We start from the raw sequence: 21,174 nt of genomic DNA, 5'->3' as shown, positions 1-21,174 counted from the left end.
TCACCTTTCTACTTGTTTTGTATCAATAAAAAACAATTTTACTTTTATTTACCTTAAATGTAAGCCTTAGTATGCTGCATTTAAAAAAGTATTTTGTGTAGCAGTGATTTGATTGATGGTAAAGATATTTTGCAAAAAAAATTCTTATAGCATTTTACCACTCATTATTGGAAGAGTACATTTCTTTTTATATAGGAACCAAAAAAAATTCAGATTTCAGAATTTGTTCCATTTATTTTGACATTGCATTCCAACAGCAAAAAAATAACATTATATTTTAGAATCCAGCGTTAATAAATAATTTGTTAATAATTTACCTTAATAACTTAAAATGAGAACAAAAGGGTGAGGAATTCAAGTTTCAGGGACATTTGTGGTGGTAGTTCTTCTGAAACCACGAAGCTAAGGTCTCCAGGACATGTAAACCCAGACACTTGAGGGTGTAATGCTTGTGCGATTTCATGTCTTTGTCCAGATCTAGGGTAAAGTTACAGCTGTTTTTGAATAAGCTGTCAAACTGTTTTTTAAAGTTTTTGATTTGTTTCTTGAGGTCTTCACTGGCGTGCACTTTTACATGTATGGTGTGGAGATATTCGCTGAAGGCGCACGTGGCCTGATCGTGATCGCTCGATATCCCGGTGAGGTTTGCCGGATGGCAGGTGTTGGCGATTTTCATCTGAAAAGTTACAAATGTTAATTTTTTTCTCAGATATTCGAGGAGGAAAAAAAAAACGGTAAGATATAAAAAGTTGCTTACATATTGGTCACGCAGGGACACTGATTCGTCACTGAGAACACAAAGTGTGGCGTCGTGGTTCCGATTGGGAATCGAGGCAGTATAGATCTGACTCAAGAACTCAAAGGAGAGAAAGATCAGGACTTGCGTCCAGAGAGTGGATCCTAGGAGAAGAGATATTGCGCTATTATACATGGGCACAATTAATACAATTATTTCCCTGGAACACATTTATGTAGAACTTATTCATGGTTATAGTTTTATAAATTGATAACAAAACCAAACTACTCTAATAACACCCTATAAAGATTTTCTTAAAGACTTAAAGAGATTGATGTATTGAAACATGTGAACATACTCTTCCTTATAATTCTCTATATTTAATTCTCTCTACATATATATATATATATATATATATATATATATATATATATATATATATATATGATTGTGAGAAGCCCAAAAAATGGCAAAAAGTGAAGCTATAGATTTACGGTAACATCGAATTATTAGTCAGAAATTGACGAGAAATTGGGAGTTGAAAAAAGAATTACAAAGCATATATCGCAAAAAAAATTTATATATATTATTATGTACATGTAGAGCAAACAAGAAAAAAAAAAGAATAAGAAAAATTGCATAGCAGATAAGAATGTAATGTTCCCTGATGTTCTCATTCAAAGGTTTTTGAATAAGTACTGCTACTCAAAATAAAGAATAAAAAAAAAATTATATTAAAAAAATAAAATAACCCAAAAATTTCCTGTGTGACCGTTTTGTTTGGGGGGGAAGAAACTAGAAACCAGGAAATTCACATCGATAATCTTCACAAATAAATCCAATCATGATCAAGATGAAATAGTATGATGACAATTCCAGGAAATATTTTTGTTTCACTCGAGCAGATCCAATCATATTAAACAACATTAAGTCTAATTTCTGTAAAAATAAATAAATAAATAAAAATCTGTTCAAGGATTGAACAGTGAAAGAAATCAGATGGACAAATCTGATATTTAATTACTATATCTATTTTCTGACCAATAACTAGCTGTTAAAGCATTCAAGGTTAAATATTTTGCCATTTTGGAGCTTTTTTTATTCCATTGAGAGTATATACAAAACTCTACACACACACACTATAAACTTCTCTATAAAGCTGTATGATCCTTAACACTGAAACATCCACGATACATAAAAAAACAAACAAAAAAATACTTTACCTGCTACACGCATCATAGTGCAGATTTGTCTTTGGTATATGTTGATACCTTGTCCACCAACTGTGCTTTCATTATCCTTGTCTGGGTGCGTCTTATATATGTTGCGAACCCCCCCCAGAATTTAGGGGATGAGCAATATAAGTGTAAGTAAGATCAAATTTATCTGATTTGATGAGTCACAGACTGAACGCTGTCACTTAGAGACATCGTATATATTGTAGTAGGAAATAGATTTTGCAGATATATCGATTCAAATATTCAAACATTCACCGAACCCAAAAGACTTGTGTGAGTGCTTAGTATGAAAACATTGTACTCTACACAAGTAACTGTGAACTGTGTGATTATAGTGCAACATGGAAAATCTGCCATTTTGCCAGAACATTACTTTCATTGATTAGTACCAGAAATCCAACCTGATCCTAAAATACTGTAACAAAGAACCAGTGGGAGAACCCTCTGTGTGTGTGTGTGTGTGTGTGTGTGTGTGTGTGTGTGTGTTGCCCGGCAACTATACACAACACAATACAAAACACCAACCAAGACAGAGAAAGTCTTTATGAAGAAGCACTAAAGACAGAACCAAAATGGAGTTTTTATGGGTTTACTATTATTATTTCTTTCATCTTTATTAATCCTAGACTTGTTTTGTGTTCAGGAGTCTAATGGCCTGTCACACACTCACGTCAGCCATCGACAAACTCGTACACAGCCTGTGTTTGGAAAGTTTCCCATGTGGCAGAGGGAGCTGGGTGAGTGGCATGTGGGTGATGAATTGGTACCGAAGTTTTTCGGTACAGGGCTCTTGATAATGCAGTCCTTTGTATTAAGCCTTGTACTTTAATTACATTTTGTTATTATTATTATTATTATTATTATTATTAAACTTGAAAACATTCACAACAATGCCAGTGGTATAATAAAGAGACTAGAGTTAGCGCAGTGTCACTGTGGCTACTCATTTCGTACCGGAAAAACGATCGGTTAATGAAAACGATAAAGAATCTATAGCACTAGCATTAGCCGCTAACCAGGAAGTGGCTATCCAGGAAGTGGCTAGCGGCTAGCGGTTAGCGGCTAACGCTAGCGCTATGGAGCATTTCTCTTAAAAACAGAAAATCCTGACAATTCCACATATCGAGGGAGTGAATGAATGAAGGATGGAAAGAAAATAAAAAGAAATATTCAATGTGAAAATGTGAAACACACACACACACACACACACACACCAGTATTACCGGTGTTTATCTAACAAATGTAAACAATTTAAATACATTTTCCACTTTATTCAATCAATTTCATTCGTGCCAATTAAATTCATTACGCAAATACGTAATCAATATAATAAAAAAGTTTATTGCATAAATTAGATTTATTCCGTTTAATTTTTTTTTGTCAAATTGTATAAATTATTATTTTATATATTATTTAACCAAGCAGGCATTTTGTTTTCAATTGTTTAAAATTTATATATATATATATATATATATATATATATATATATATATATATATATATATATATATATATATATATATGTGTATGTATGTATGTGTGTGTGTGTGTGTGTGTGTGTGTGTATATATATATATATATATATATATATATATATATACTCCTTGCTTTTACAGCGCAAGCCAACATTACAAGATTCTAAAGACTGGGATGATGAAGATGATGATGAAGAAAGCACAGGCGCACAGTTCGAGGAGTTGGATAATCTCTGTGACCTGCTCCGAAGTCCACTATCACCGTGGCATCAGGAAGCATCATGGAGTCCTCAGACCTTAGATTTGAGAGAACTGGCTGTAAAGGCACCAAAAAAAATCAATGCAGACCGCATATATTCATCCTTAACAACCCTGCGCGTCGTGGACAAAGGGGTGAGCCGGGTTTTCAATGTGTTTTCTTTGTGTTTGCAAAGATTCAGGTGACACAAAGTAAATAAGTAGCGTTTATTTATAACAAAAAACTGTGGTATTGTGTGTTGCATATGAAAAAAATAAAAGAAAAAAACATTCAAATATATTATTATCAAAGCATAATCAAATAATCACAATCAAATATAAAAATAATGACATTGATCTCAATTGTTTCTAATTATAAGTATGTCATTATTTTTATATTTGCTTTATATTAGGTATTTATTTATAATGCTTGAATACTTTAGTATTTTCTGTATAAAGGCTTGCTTTTATCTTTTTTTTTACATCCTTTGCTTAGAAACAATATTACAGGTAGAAAACAGTCACACTTAAAAAGAGCACATCATTTTTTTTTTTTTTGCCAAGAAAATACCCATCATCAGATATTCTGGCTTTTCAGAAACCGTTTATCACAAAGGAATATCACTCACCCATCATGAGTGCAGCTGTACGTTGATCTATCTGCAGTCCATAGAATCAAGTGGAAAACAGTTAATAGCTTAGTCAGTAGATTTGAACCTTTGGGATTCGCACCTCATGCTACTGTTACTGTTGTGTGAGTTTTGTCCTCCTGAATGGTCACATTCATTGGCCCCGAAAATATTCAGTCAGATGGGCTGATTGATTTATTACTTATTCACCAGAGGGTCACCATTTTTAAATAGTCACCCAATGTAACCCCAGCTGATGTATAATGAAGTATCAGATGCCAAACAGCTTATTGCACTTAATATGGCTAAAATTATTTCATGCCATGTTGTCTATCGACTGTCACTCAATAATATTAAAGCAATTTTTAGCAGCAGTTGAATCTTGATTTTGCTGATATAGAAAGCCAGTTTCTATATGAGCCTCACAACTCGAGTCCCTGGTTTGATTCTGAGCTCGATCAACTCTTTGTCTAGAGATTTGTATGTTCATACTGTTTGCATGTGTGTGTTCACCGGAACACTGACAAATCCACACACAGTGTTTTAAGTCACGAATTCTAATGTTCTGTTCAACACTGCAGGAGCTGCTCCACACCAAATACAATATAAACGATGGCTGCCGATTCAGTTGTAATCTTTAATTGCATCAACTTAAAAATATCTTGATTGATTTATATTTTTGCTCATATTTGAGTGTTTTAACTGCTGTTTAATGAAACATAACATGTCAATAGGAATGGTTGATGAGTGTGTACTGTGTAAAACTCTGTAAAAGTACTACGCAGTGACCTTTATCCAAAAAATGTATGTGTAGAACAACAGCTGGAATTCTGCTTACTACTCAATATATTCCTTAGCGGCCGAACATGTGCAAGTGTTCCTATACATAATAAATACATTATACTAATTCTTAAAAATTATAAAAATTCCCATCGCGTACATCATCCTTAGATACATACCTAAAATATGAGTTATTTAAACTTTTTCGACAGAAACCCGATGCGGGTACTGTGGAGCGTTCGAAAGATCTCTTAAGTCTTTCGAGATCCGAATCAAAATTGAACAAAGTTAAAAGAACCGTCAAAAGGGAAATTTCGACGCTTTCCCACGCAGGGTAAATAAGAGAAAGCGCTGCTGATCTTTTTCTTTATTGCTACTTGTACTAGTCATTTCTGCAGCGTTTCCCATGGAATTAAATCTGATGCCAAGATAAATTGTGAGCCAATTTTGCAGATTTGCATCAGTGTGTATCGACAGGTTCAAAAATACAAATGGTTAATCTTCTAGTGAGAAGCATTGCAGCATTGCTTTATTTCAAATACGATTTCCAATTGACGCCTGACCTTGAATTTGATCTTGAATTTGTTTATAGTAAAAGCATTTCATTTCTCAATGTGACATTCCTTTTCTCAAATGTATTCTAGGTCTCGGTTATTGACGATGGACTGCTGAAGTTCCGAAATCTGGAACAACTCGTATTAACTGTTAACAACATCGCAGAGGTTCCTTCAAAGAACCTTCCCAAGACGCTTAAGGTGGGAAAGCATTGTATGCCGGTCCTTCAAGGGGGCATTTTGATAATGTTTCTTTAATTAGAACCCTTTGAACGCAGATTCTAAAGAAGACTGGATGTGATCTTTTGATACTTCACGTTATTAGTCAGAATGCTGTGTCGGGTTTTGATCAGGGTGGGAATTTTTTTTCTACCGTGATCACACTGGGCATATCATTCATCTCCTTTGCTACCAGCTGGTTGACGTGCTTGAGATCACGCATTTACAATTATGGCATTCGCCAGATGCTCTTATCTAAAGTGACTTACAACTGAGCATTTTCCAAGTGGTTGTCTCAAGTCGGTTTTCACTTAGCATTAATTATATCATTTACAGAGCGACCTCTGGCTGATTTTGGGACTTGTATTTATACTGTTGAGGGTTAAGGGCCTTTCTCAAAAAGGCAGCAATAGTAGTTTAGTGGTGCTTGCATCTGAGCTCATGACCTTCTGATCCAAGATCCTTAACCACTGAGTTTTAATGTCTGTTTGTATTTCATCTGTTTTTTTTGGGGGGGGGTTTGTGCACTATAAATATAGTGAATAGATATACAGACAGACAGACAGAAAGACAGACAGACAGACAGAAAGAAAGAAAGAAAGAAGAAAGAAAGAAAGAAAGAAAGAAAGAAAGAAAGAAAGAAAGGCTTTGGCCAGTGTAAAAATGTTCAGAGGAAGTAAATATACAATATATATATATATATATATATATATATATATATATATATATATATATATATATATATATATATATATATATATATATATATATATATATATATATATATATATATATATATATATATATATGAACCAATGTTGATAGGTTATATTAGTGCATGATGTGTGTAAGGCACAATATGTGTAGAGAATGTATATAAACATTCTGTATAGACTTGGGGTATATGCCAGTGTGTTTTCCCCATGTCTTAATCTGCCATTTTACATCATGATTACTAAGCAAGTCTGAGCCATGTGGCAGGTACTCCAGTAACTTTCAGAAACTCCTGTATAATTTGCATCTCATCTTCAAATACAGCCCTAGATGAGATATTAATTTCTATAATGACCTTTATAAAGGGTTATCAAACACCTCCAGTGACAATACATGAATGAGAATCTTATCTTTGTGCTTTCATTAAATGATGTCAGTGATATTCATGATATTATGGTTTGATCCATTTTAAGGTTCTTGAACTGTACGGCAATCAGATTTCCAATCTCGAGAGTCTGAACACAGAACTTCCTCCCCATCTCCTGCATTTAGGTCTCGGTAACAACAGGCTTGGCTCTCCTGAAGACCTCCAGTATTTTGCTGTCAGTCGTTGGTAAGGGTTTGACCACATAACAGATCAATTCTTTATAAAATATTTAGCCAAAAAGTGCACGCAATAAAACATTTACCTTGAACTGTCACACAGTACCATCACACACTACTGCTATACTTTTCAAAATAGTTTCCATACAACGAAATATGTGAAAATCGAATGATTACAAGATTAAAGTCATAATATTTTGAGAAAAAATTCGCTCCTTCAGGGTCGATTTCTTCAATCATCATCCTCAAAGTCTATTGGGAAACAACATCTTCTCTTGGAATAGCACACGGGTTTAACTTACGGATATCCTTGAAATCGACCACTGGTCGCCATTTCAGACTGCACAAACAGGCAATTTAATCAATGTCTGTCTGATTTTTTTCTTCAGAATAAATTTCATTTCCAACAAAACCGCTTCAGTGTCCATTTACTAATTATAACTGCTGTGCTTCCTTATTCTTAAATTCTAACCTAAAACAGGATACAACCAAATCCTCATACACAATTTAGACAAAACTTCTAAAAGTTTCTCGCAATTTTGTGATTTTTGTGAACTTTATCTCGGATTGCTACGATTTAATATTTAAAATATTCCACCTTTATTCTCGTCATTTCGACTTTAGTCTTACATTGCTACGACTTCAATCTCGTAATCTTCGATTTTTTTATTTTTTCATGTGGCACTGAAATGCCATTGTATAATTACAACCCACACACACACACACAAAAAAAAATCTCAGAAACAAAATAGAATTCTGGCAGACAGAGTCAGTTAAAGCAAATGTATACGCATTCAATTGAATAGCTAAAAGATTATACTTTAGGAAGACACCCAGTTTTTGCCACGTTTAGAGGGTTTACTGGGATTCAAGCTAAATCATTAGGTTTCATGCTAACAGCATTAAATACTCAAAGGCTATAAAAAAGAAGTGACTCTGAGGATCAAGACCTTTTTAAAACACTAAGCACAGTTTGACTCTTCACCCTGAAGTCTGGTTTCTCTCAAGGTTTCTTCCTCATGTCACCTTTAAGGAGTTTGGCTTTGTCACTATTGCTCCTGGTTTGCTCATTAGCTATCTAAATTCTATATCTAAATAGGTAAAATTGTTTGGTGGTAACGTTCATTGGAATAAGTGAATTGGAAATGTAGATATTCCTTTTACATATAATCCGATTTTCACTAAAATCTGGCTGGCAGTTGAGCCACATTTAGTCTTGTGTGAATGATTTCTTTTGCTCACTTTCCTGGTTTGTTCTATGCTAATTTGAGGAACCTTGTTTTCTCTGTCCTGGCCCCATTTACAGGCCCCAGCTGATGTCTCTTGATCTGAGTTGGGCTGGATATACAGAACAATATGCTCTTGTGGACGCGCTCTCTACGTTGCCTCGCTTACGGAGTTTAGTTCTCGAAGGCAACCCTCTAACTTTAACCACCTTATACCCGGGATTTACACTGGACAGCTTAGATCGCTTGCTCTACCTTGATGAAACTCGAATATCCCCAGAAGATCGACGTCGCTACAGGGGCCTTGCGAAACTCAGAGGTAATTTTATTGTATTTTGAATTTAAAAGGTAGTAAATTACGCTATATGGACTAACGCTATATTGACACCTGAGAAGATTACAGTGTGCTATTCAACATTTAGTCCCCTTTACTGTTAAAATAACTGCCACTCTTCTGGAAAGAGGTTCTACATTTTGGAGTGTGTTTATGGAGATTTGTGTCTAGTGGCAAATCAGATCAAATCAAATATTTACTCTTTTTGAATATTTAAGCATTTGAACATTCGCTGAAACACTTTAATACAATTGCGTGCCTCCAAATTTGTCCCAACAATTCAAGCATTAGAAAGAACCACATATAACTAAAAAAAAATCAGATGTTCCAATGCTTTTGTCCCTATAATGTTTATTAATAGTAAATATATATTAAAGTGTTTCAGCGAATGTTCAAATGCTTAAATATTCAAAAAGAGTAAATATTTGATTTGATCTGATTTGATTTGTGAATCACATCCCATTTATTTGTGCATTTTTTTTTAGTTTCATAAACCGATTTATATCATTCGTTTCTAGAAAGTGCAACTTGTGTGAAGAACATAACAAACGTATAAAGGCTTGAAAAACAATGTTCTGGCATTATAAATTCAATTTCATGAAAATAGATCCTGACCTTATACAACCTAGATCGACTTTGCAATTACAATTTTTCATTTTACAATTTACTTTTTATTTCTTAATCCGACTTTCACTCAAAAGATGTTCATTTTGATTATTATAAACTACTGAATTGTAGTTTATCCTCCTCTAATATTATAAGTCACTTCCTAGAAGCACATGTCAAAACCTTTCAATTTAAAGGCCTCAAAAACATATATAACTCTTGAATTCGTTGTAAGGAACCTTCAATTTTTTTTTACGTTTCTATGCCTTTGTATTATCTGTATGTCTCACTTCTCTCTTCTTACTTTTATATCTGTCTTGTGATTTATTATTAATGATAGAATTATTGTTTATTGTTGTTTGCAATAAAAAAAAAAAAAAAAAAAAAAAAAAAGCCACTGTTGGTCCCTTGAGCAAAGCCCTTAGCCCTCATTTGCACAGCAGTGTAACTGAGATAACTATAAGTCGCTCTGGATGAGGACGTCTGCCAAATGTCGAAAATGTAAATGTACTTTAATGCTAAAAAATGCTGTTTTTATGCAATTTGCCAGTCATTATGAATAATCAGTAGTAATGAGGTTAATGGGGGAAGTGGCAGCTAAATGCCACCCAGTGCTCATCCCAGCACCAAGGTGCCACTGTTGGGATTTTGAGCAAGGCCCTTAACCTTAACTCTTTGTTCCAGGGATGTTGTACCATGTCTGACAATGTGCTCTGACCCTGAACAAGCAGAGATATCTGAGCTTCCACCTCCGGCCATGTCTTTCTCTGTAACATCATTGTTATCTGGATTATTTTCGGCTTCTCTGTTGTCCTCTAACCTTCCAAATACATACTGGTAAATGAATTTGCCACACCAAATCGCTCCTACATGTGTATGTGTGGGCATAGTGCTCTATGGCATCCCATTCAGAGTGTATTGAGTAAGCTCTGGATATTCTGCCATTGTGACTATGAAAGATTGGTTACTGATAAGAATGATAATGATGATGATGATAATGATACTTTTGTGTTCAATTACATTTTTGAATTTAATTTCAAGCATCAGTCTCTGAGGAAGCAGAGGTGATCGTGTGTGTAAAGAAGATAAAGGGAGTCCCTAACTCTTTGCTGTTGAACGACGCTGAAGCCGAGTTCCCCCTGGTCAACTACAGCTATTCTGTTTCCTATGAATTCTTTGATGAAAGTCAGTCCCAGAAAAGTGTAAGTAAAATGTTCTTTACAAGTTTATAAAGGGGGGGCAAAACAGATGAATGTCTGTGTTATAGGTGTTGTAATGACCTGAGAGAGGATCAAGCATCAAGCACCATTGTAATAACAATACAATGCCCTCCATTAATATTGGCACCCTTGGTAAAAACACTATATGGATAAAAGTATTTGAACTTGTGGATGAATGAGCACAAATCTCCAGAAGCACACATTGAAAAATCTAGTGGAACATCTTCCCAGAAGAGTGGAGGTTATACATATAATAGGAAATGTAGACTGAATGTGGAATGGGATGTTTTTAAAAAGAAGCACAGGCAAATCTTATGGTCAGGTGTCCACAAACTATTATGTAATGATCGAAAGTGTACTTTACTTATGTAATGTAATGAGAAAAAAAAAAAAAAATAATAATAAATATTTTTTACCACAGCCTCAATATTAGTGAATGGCACTTTATGACTTGGTGAAATGTATGTTTTGGACAAAAAAATAAATAAATTATAATTAAAATTAATTTTATATATATATATATATATATATATATATATATATATATATATATATATATATAATGTGTTTTTTAGGGCCAGTAGAGTTAAAATACACAAATACTGTACAGCATGACACAATGAGTTATATGTCGTTTTCAATGAGAATAAACCATTTACATCTCACGTTAGAATGGTGTGGTTTGATTATGATAGAGTTATGACTTATCTTAAAGAAAGCCATAAATCTCTGAGATAAAAGCTTGGTCACACTGCTGCCCTTTGCAACTTTTTTGCTGTGGAGAAGACTCATGATCAAAAAGGAAATTGTGGTAAAATAGCCTACGTTCCTACAGCCATTATCATTTTATGACCTCAACTGAATTTCCCAGGGCCTCATTGAAGAAACGTCAGCGTCTTACATCCAATAATGAAACGGAACAGTCTAGCCAGGTTGTACTTGTATAAGCTGTTCAATAATAATAAGTCATATGGGTAAATGAACAAACACATGAGTTTAAAGGAGTCTACAGGCACAATTAAAAAACTGTTTCTCAGAGTTAATCTAGAGAAAAGCTGTACATCCAATATTCAGCTGTCAGTGATGATTACAGTTTTTCTCAGTTGGATTATAAAAACATTTCTTGTTGCTTCAATAGAGGTGTGAATGCTTAAGTACATTCATTGAATTGATTGTATACAAGCGCCTGCTGTTTCCTACATTATAAGTTGTTTATGTTCATTTTGATCAAAATATATTATACTGGTTTCACCTGAATCGTTTAACCCCGAAAACATCTCAGCATCAGTTCATTGTATAAGTCATTGAATTCAAAATGGTTAAACCAGTTGTCAGAATCTGTCATTTAAAACTTTTTTTGGTTTCTTAAATTGAATTGTGCAGATAAATCTATAATTGTATGGGGGGCCCGGGAAAATCCTTAACGTGGCAACAACAAGTAAAGTCAAACTAATGAAGGCAAATTAACGGCATCATATGATCAACCAATGATCAACTATTTCTCTAAAAACAGGTCAAAGGTGAATCTTGAGAACCTTCAACAGAGCAAAACACAGAATTACATTTTTGAAAATGGATAAACAACCAAGAAACCAACAGACATTATTACAGTACATTAAAAGTGTGAATTATTTTTAGTCTCTTGCAATAAATATACATTCAACAAATTTGAAATCAAATAAATAAATTTGTGCTGCTAAAATTCATAGAAATTGAAATTCAACTTGGTGCATTTTCAATCATCATAATCCAAACCAAAGTTAATATCAAGAAATCCTGAAACTGTGCGTCACATACTGATAACACGACTAAACTTTTTGATGATCTTGTTTGTGAACAATGACAAAATGACTTTTAATTCTGATGGAAATGAGATGTTCATTGACACAAATACTTACTTTTAAGAGATTAAGAGAGAAACATACAGGCTTTTGCAAGAAATACAATGTGTTGTGCTGTTTCTACACATTGTTTTGAGAAATGCACTTACTGGATTGCAAATAATAAAGATGATTCGAGAAACGCTCCAAAGCAACTGAGAAAAACTGTAATAGTAAATCAGATTGTACACCACAGCACTGCATTAACCGAAGATACAGAAAAAAGTATCTTTAATTAACAAATCAAATTACAGTATCATATTGTAAAGCAGAGGAACAAATAGTATTCAGTAGACTACCGTATTTTTCGGACTATAAGCAGCTACTTTTTTCCACATTTTGAACCCCGCGGCTTATTTATGAATTTTTCCTGGGTTTTTCCCGGTTTCACAAACTTCAAGCCAAGAAACTGAACTCATAACATTAGACCAATGAAAAAACGCACCTTACCTGTGTTCTGAGCTGTACGGCAGAAAAAAAGTTTTTTTTAAACGCACGACGATGCCAAAAGAAAAACTCCCGAGAGAAATAGTTGTGAAAGGAAGGAGGAAGACAGTGAACAATGACTTTCTTGGTAGGCTACTGTTTAGATACAAGCCGTTGTAGCGCGTTGAGTCAGGGTGAAGGGAGAGCTCACTAACTCCAGTTACAACAGAAATCATATAAGCACAGACAGCTTTCCAAAACTCGTGCTGTTTTTTTTTCTTGGCAACAGAGTTACGGGTTAGTCAAAGAAACTTAGAAATGAGCATCAGAAAATAATAAGGACATATTCCTCAGTCTCGAACACATGCAGTAATACCGGAAAAATGCAGTGGCATGCTATTCCCAAAATACTGCTATGCTCCTAAAGGAAGCGCAACATATTTCACCCGTTACACCATGTGTAACGTGTCTTTTGTTAAAGCCTATGTAAAGTTCAGTGTAGACAGGCTTATAGACAGGTGCGGCTTATTTATGTTCAAAATAAAAATATTAGTAAAATTCAGTGGGTGCGGCTTATATATGGGTGTGCTTTATAGTCCGGAAATGAAGGTAATTAAATGAATGTAAATATCGCCTCTCTCTACTCTTTTAAGTATTTCGAATGACATTTTGCTGCCGTATCTACTTAACATCAAATTTTCACCACAGGTACATGCTGAGGATCAAACATCGCAAAATATCCTACAGAGATTAACCCCGGTTCCATGTACGTCGTCGGAGCACCAGGATCACGGTAAACCACTTCTTAAGACTTTGTAAAGCGTAATTATTGAGATTTATGAATAAAGGAATCGCAAAAACTACCATTATAAAAATCAACAGTATATTGAGTTTATTTGTGTTATAGAACTGGATCTGAATCTTAGAATACTACAGGACTGTTTGTTATAGTGTGTTTGGAGAATAAAACACTGACTAGTAAATATAGAAGGTTATATTTGTTTATTATCTCACAAATGCTGACACTTATGTGAAGAAAAGCGACTATGTCGAATACACTTAAATGGTAAATGTATCGGGATACCTGAGTTTTACAGCCATATGTGGTTCTTCCCAAAATTGTAAGCACTAAGTTGGAGGTGCACAATTGTATAGGAGGCTTTATATTAGTTGGAGTGGAAGATCTAGTGCTATAAAGCTCTGAAACTCAACCCTACTGGAACACCTTTGGGATAAATTTCAAAAAGCACACTATGAAATCAAGTGAAACATCTTCCCAGAAGATCAAAGATTATTCTAACAAGCAAAAGCAGACGAAATGTGTAATGGGATGTACAAAAACAAGAAGCACATTATTATTGCTCTTATAATGTATGTAATCAATATCGTTTTATTTGTGGGGTTTGTTTTGCAAGCAACTGATTAACATAAACGTACAGATTTTTATCTTAAGTTTTGGTCTCACACACAAACACACACACACACACACACACACACACACACATAATGTCTCAATTGACTTTAGTTCTCAATTTCACTGTCTTTCTCTGTAAGCCCTTAGCGTTCCTGTAGCTATGAACTGGACAACAACGCAAGCTTGGGCTGAAGAAATTGAGTTTAATCACTCCAGCACCCACCGCATCCGAGACCTGGCAGCTCTCAAGAACTTTTTTCTCAGGGGCCTTTGGATCACTGTGGAAGAGCAAAAGGTTTGACTTTAGAAAAATATAATAAGAATAAGAATAATAGCAAGAAAAGGAATACGAATAATAATAAGAATACATGCATTTCTGAAAAAGTGTAATACTTTATTTAAGGGCCTTCATGAGACATAATAAGCACTGCATAGATATTTTTAACAAATAAATGAAGGCTTAATGACAAGTTTAAGAAACACGGATATAACAGAAGGTTCATCTATGAATACGTTTTTTTTAAACATTTCTGTTTTGCTCACAGGAATTCAATTCCAACTTCAAAACAATTCCCATTAAACACCACAGCCTCTAAATCACACAAACACACACACACACACACACACAGTGCTCTACTGCTCTACAGTCACCCAGCTATTGATTTAACACACCTGTATGGAATTAATTACACACTCACACGCACACCACAATTTAAAGAGCATTTAATTCATACACTGAGCACAAAGGAAGTGGTCGGTTCTTGTTGCTCGATACGAAAACCTTACTGTTCTGACTGAATATTAGTTGAACAAAGCTGAACAGATCAGTGGCATAACATATACACTGGCTGTACTTTAATAAAGTCTCATAGCAACCTCATGTTGAAGCCCAAAAGATAATATGTCTGACAGAAAAGACAAAAAAAAGCCTGCCTTAGGTTGGAAACAGGAAGTTATTGGGTAAGAGACTTTGCTAGAGAGCAGAAACCCCAGGCAGCCATCATCCATAGCTCAAGAAAGGCCTGATGTTAGGTTTGGTGGAGGCCAACAAGGGTCTTGAGAAATTTTACCCAGTGAAAAGAGTCCATAGTGTTGAATCTTTCTTGTTTCCCCGGGTTTTGGCACCACTGTTGAATTCAGTTCAATTTATTTTTATTTGTATAGCGCTTTTAACTAGACTGCTTTTTACTTTTATTTTTTATTTTTAGTGTAATCATTGATCACACACACGTGTGCTTAAGCCGCACCCATATTTTCCCTATTTTTATTATTATAATATTAATACATTTTATATTTATTTTAATATTAAGAGTTCCAATATGATAAATTGTAATTTATTATGATCGACCCTTTTGATGATTTTATATCTATAAAGGTTTTGTCATGGCCTGCATCTCGTCCTGAAAGCAGTGGAACCAAAGCATCGGCAAACAAAAAAGAAAAAAAGGTACAGTACCGTTGAAAATTCCGTCTTGTAAATGTCCTTGCAAGTGTATCTGCGACCAGATAAGTTTCTTCTCCTCTGTCAGCCGTTGTGGAATTAAAAAAAAACAGCTATTAAATCCACACCAATATATTTAAGCTAGTGCAGTTTGCTACAGATGCGGGTTGCGAGCACTGACTAATGACCGTCCAATCAAGAGACATGAAAATGGCAACATTACTGGACGCCTTCTAGATGGCTCCGATGTGTCGCCAACGAGTGTTTATAGCAACAGCAAAATCTCAGACGTAAACAGACACTCCTTGTAGCAATGCACATAAGAGAAAAGCTATGAATGAGGTGAATAGACTATTGAATGATCTTTATACATATAAATGGACAAAAATATATTAGAGTTTAGACCAACAGAGAAGGTCTTGCTGGACCTGATGGACCACCACTGTTCTCACAAAAAGCTATTTTAGCCAACATGGTGCCTTTTAATGGTGTTCATTCATACAAATCATACAAAAAAGCAATCACTCACATAACTGTCTAATTTGGGTCTTTTTGTTGTTAGGCCTCATCGGCAGGAACAAAATCAAAAGTTAAGAAGAAAAAAAAGGAATCCGAGCTTGAGCTGATACATGAACAACCTATCAAGCAAACCCTTGGTTCAGTACATGTAAAGCTGAAAGACCTACTGGAAGGAAAGAGTCAAAGTGAAGAGCAGTATGACATGGTGGTGAAGCACTCCATCAGACCAGAGGTTTCCAAAGTTAAGGTCGGTCATTAAGTCTATAACTTTGAAATATAAAACCTTATGTCTGCTTCACGTTGTTTTGCCGTTTTTCTTCAGAACCGTTCAAGTTTTCTTGTTTTCTTTTACAATTAACAGTAAGTGAGTAGCTGTCACCTGACTTGTGCGTAGTCTATAAAAAGTTCCTTTCATGGAAACCTGAAACAAAAAAATTCTCATTTGTTTATCACCATTTTTGTTTATAGCAGTTCAACTTTATTTTCAAGAATTATGCTGTACTTTTGGTTGTATCTCATTTTCTTGAGGCCCACATTAAATAAAAGTGCTGGTAACTCAATTAAGGCAGCCTGACAAATAACAACAGGATGGGACAGATTACTGAGGCAGCTTCTACAAATTAGGAAGAAGTTGAGACGATCAAATAACGATGATACCTCACTAAATAGAGTGCCTGTCAGAAGCATGGAAACACCTTGTCTTTTCTGGTTTTTGAGACACATATGCATGTTCCTTTTTGTTTTTATGGAGCAACCAAAGTAATTTAACATGATCAAAATTTACTTTTGACCAAACATATTTAGAAATGTACAGATGCGGTGCGGTGACTGGGCAGGTCATGCCATGAAGTATGTTGAAGTATGGAATGGTTGCCATGTTTGGTTCAGGATTCCATTCACCTGGAATAATTCTCCAACTTTCCCTGCTCCAAAACAACCTATTGAGATTCCACCTCCATGTTTGACTGTGAGGGTGAGATGGTCTGCTAACCATCTCTCCTGGTCTCCTCTTTTCAGTTTGTTCTGCCAAACAGGTCAAATCTGTTCACAGAACATTCTTTCAGTCATTTCCTGTCCAATTCTTGTGTGTTTTTGCTTTTCAAATTTTTGATTGCATAAAACCAAAATGAAATATGCATGTGTTCAAAAACCATAAAAGACCGTTGACAGTATATTTGGTGCACACACTTCAAAAGTAGCAAAATGTACACCTCCGTCTGTCAGAAATATGATCAAGATACATCACCTTGGCTGATAAAAATCACAAACCAGGGCAGATAAAACCAAAAAAGTCAAGGAACAGTTGAGCAGTTCAGATGCTTCTTTGTACATTGCTAGTCATCATGTCATTCAATTCTCTAAATCATAAATACTCTAAACTGTAAATTATATATCACCAAAATGGAATAATGTACTCTTCAGTTTGTACTTATAATGAAAAGTATCCTATTAAAAAACTAACTTTTGAATTTCTTGCTCTGCATGTGAACCCGAATATGTATCAAAAAATTTCTCAATTTTTGTTGTTGTGTTTTATGATTGTCGCTGTTGCATGCAATCCGATTTCCATGAATGAAAACATATTGTCTAACCAAACTGTTTTTCCGTTTATGACCATGTTGTCTTCCAAAAGCAGAAAAGTAAGAAGTCCAACCGAGAAAATAAAGAAGAAAACCCAACTTCTAAAAAAGGTAATGAATATATGATCATAAAATGTATTTCAGGTTCTAGTACAGTGAAATTCCTCCAACAGAATCCTAAAGTACATTTAAAAAATAAAATGCAATGTCATTTTGAATAATCCAGTTTGAGCCCCAGTGCATGCAGATTTGTTTCCTGTGAAGATTTCCTGACCTAAATACGAGGGAAAACCCCCTTCTGATGTATTCTGAAGACTTGAAGAAATGATATGAGCAGTACTATTTGCACCGAACAGCCATAACATTCATACCACCTGCCTAATAATGTGTAGGTCCACCAGCAAAATCACTTTGTCTCCTTGTCGCCTGGCCTCCACAATACCTCTGAAGATCAGACTTGTTTGTTCAGCAAATCCAACAGACGTTCAATCGGATTGAGATGTTGAGAATTTGGAACATCTCAAGAACTCCTCAACTATTTTTTCTGGGTGCCAGGAAGTCATCAAGTCAAGTCAAGTTTATTTCTATTGAGCTTTTCACAACAGACATTGTCTAAAAGCAGCTTTACAGAAATTAACTGTTAAGGTGAATGGTGTGTATTTATCCATTATTAAAAGCCGTGGCGACTGTGGCAAGGAAAAACTCCCTTAAATGTAATGAGGAAGAAACCTTGAGAGGAACCAGACTCAAAAGGGGAACCATCATCATTTGGGTGACATCAAGAGTGTGATCATAAGAAATACATTCAAAATAACACACAAAGCAGATAAAGCACTATCTGGTGCTAAAGAAGTTATTAGCATTAGGGAATAGCATCACCATGAAGGCATGTACTTGGTCTGCAGCAATGCTTAGGTAGGTGGTACGTGTCAAAGTAACACCCATCGCCTCATTGTCCAATTCTGATGCTCACATGCCCTTTGTAGATGTACCCAGATGAGGATGGGAGTCTGGTTCCTCTCCAATGGCTCACTCATCAAGGATAAACAATTATGAGGAACTACCGTATAGGCAATAAAATTTCACATTCTTTTATATTACCTTAAGAACACTCTATTTTTGTACAGCTGCTTTAAGACTATGTCCATTGTAAAATGTGGGTGAATAACACTAACCATCTCTTTATTGTGGGATGCTCCTGGTCTTCAGTGGTCAGTATCTATCAAAAGTGCTCCAAGAAGGAACAGTGGTGAACCGGTGACAGGGTCCTGGGCGGGTCATGGGCGGGTCATGGGCGATCCAAAAGACGATCAACTGTAGCTCAAACTGCTGAAGTTCATGCTGGTAATGATCGAAGGGTCACAACTGTTTTAGCAGCTAAAGGGGGACCAACACAATATTAGGCAGGTGGTCATAATGTTCTGCCTGATCAGTGTACAAGACAGAGTAGTGAAACTTACAATAAAAATATCTCATCTCATTTTAACTGGATTATGTGTCTTTTAATAGGAAAAGTCAGCAAAGAGATGGCGACTGACGCCTCGGCAGATGAACGCAAGACGGAGACTAAGACTCTAACTGTGGAATTCAACCTCCGGTTGAACAAATGGACCTCTGATTCACAAGCATTTGATCCAAACTCAACCAAATAACCTCTGTCCTGATAACATTGTTATGCTCAAATCGAATCAAATTCAATTTGATTTGTCACTTTCGCATTCATACAGAGTACGACATGTAGTGAAATGCCTATTTTACAACTGAAGAATTTACATGTAAATAGAAATAGAATTAAAAAAATAAATACAGTAAAAAGTATGAAGTATAAAAGTATAAACTATGAAGTATAATATATATTTATAAAAAAAATATATATATACTATACTATATTATATACATACTAAATAAGACTCATACCAAATGAAGCAAATTTTTGTAGAGCTCATTTTGGGAGCCGGTATATTTTTATAATTGTAAATAGTGAACTTGTATTTTTAATTTTTTTTCAAGAAAATAATTTCCAAACAGAGCAACCGTACATTCATTTTGCAGTGTTCCCAGGACTCAGGATAGGTATTAAAGATGAATGAATGAAATGTTGTCAGACGTTCATTATCCTTATGTACCAGATGTCAAATCAACAATGTGGGCACCTGTAGCTTCACAGTTGCTGTAGGTGACAATGAAAATGTTCCTTTAACCAATCAGACTTCGTGACACCGGGGCCATCGAGCAGGCGTCCAATAACGTCGCCGTTTTCACGTCTTTGTATTGGATGGTCAGAGAGCACGCTAGTCAGAACCTGTAAACCGCATTTCTAGCAAAACGCACAAGCTAAAATATATTCATGTGGTTTAATAGCTGTTTTTTCATTCCACAAAACAACTGACATTTCCATATTGTTATAGGGACAACCCAAGTGCACAACCTTCTTAATGCGATAAGATGGCATTTTTAAAAGACTCAACTCAGCAAATATAATCATTTTAATGCATACTATGTACAGATGAGCAAATGCGTCCAGAATATGAAAGTCTTCTTCCTTTGGCTGCTCCCAATAGGGTTCACCACAGTGGATCATCTGTCTCCAATTCAGAATACGAATGTAACATGCTTAATGATGTGTTAAGCGTTTTTTTTTTTCTCTCATATAAAAACTGTTAAGGAAAAGCTTAACGTTTCTTAATGTAATAAGACTGTTTCTAAAAGTCTAAACTCAACATAACTGTTTTCTGTACATATTAGGCTTTATTATCAATGTGTTCAGTGAGTTTGGTCTTTTAAAAACAGTCTTATCCCATTAAGCCACTTTTTTCACATTCGGCTTTTTAGAACGTCCCGTTCCATGCTCCTTTTGTTCATTTATGTTGTTTGATGTAGGACTTTGGTTCCGTTTTGTTTCACTGTGTACTGCACTGTATATGAATGACAATAAAGCCTTCATGACTTGACTACAGGAAAAGCTGGATACCATGAAGAAAAACACTGTTTATACTTTTGCGTTTTCTTTCCTGTAGAACTGGAGAATCCGGGGTAATTTTGTGAAGTTAATACTTCTGCTAGAAATGATGTATGTGTGCGGTGCAGCTGTGGCTACAGTGAAAGGAAACTTCTTGAATTGTGATCATTTGGGATCATTCATTCTCTCTGCATCCTGTCTATGATGCTCTGTAATACTGCGTTTGTGTAAAACATTGATAGTTTCTATAGCCGTAGCGTCATAATGATAGTATTAAGAGGTGGATAGATTGAGGAAGGACAGTAGTGATGAGTCGTTCATAAACAATTCGTTTATTTTAAACGACTCTTAAATGTGACTCAGAAGAACGAATCGTCTCAAAGG

At 35.1% G+C, this 21,174-nt stretch overlaps 1 protein-coding gene across 5 annotated transcripts; it reads left to right on the top strand.

Moving 5' to 3' along the window:
* Positions 1–2,038: 2,038 nt before the first annotated feature.
* LOC124380475 (leucine-rich repeat-containing protein 43-like) lies at positions 2,039–20,747 on the top strand. Of its 5 annotated transcripts, XM_046841501.1 has the most exons (13): positions 2,039–2,102; positions 2,618–2,711; positions 3,591–3,842; positions 5,740–5,850; positions 7,056–7,195; positions 8,492–8,730; positions 10,393–10,553; positions 13,586–13,670; positions 14,432–14,586; positions 15,667–15,738; positions 16,295–16,498; positions 17,885–17,942; positions 19,341–20,747. In XM_046841501.1, the coding sequence occupies exons 2-13, from the start codon at positions 2,625–2,627 to the stop codon at positions 19,481–19,483; spliced, it is 1,707 nt and encodes a 568-aa protein (XP_046697457.1). In that variant the 5' UTR covers positions 2,039–2,102; positions 2,618–2,624; the 3' UTR covers positions 19,484–20,747. The 5 variants fall into 5 exon arrangements, with proteins under 5 accessions (XP_046697457.1, XP_046697458.1, XP_046697456.1 ...); XM_046841502.1 differs by lacking the exon at positions 2,039–2,102 and having other exon boundaries at positions 2,499–2,711; positions 17,888–17,942; XM_046841500.1 differs by lacking the exon at positions 2,039–2,102 and having other exon boundaries at positions 2,499–2,711.
* Positions 20,748–21,174: the final 427 nt, after the last annotated feature.

The sequence above is a fragment of the Silurus meridionalis genome, chromosome 27 (genome assembly GCF_014805685.1).
Source record: "Silurus meridionalis isolate SWU-2019-XX chromosome 27, ASM1480568v1, whole genome shotgun sequence".
NCBI classification, from domain to species: domain Eukaryota; kingdom Metazoa; phylum Chordata; class Actinopteri; order Siluriformes; family Siluridae; genus Silurus; species Silurus meridionalis.
Note: the sequence above shows the minus strand (reverse complement) of the source record. Positions and strands in the feature narration are given on the sequence as shown.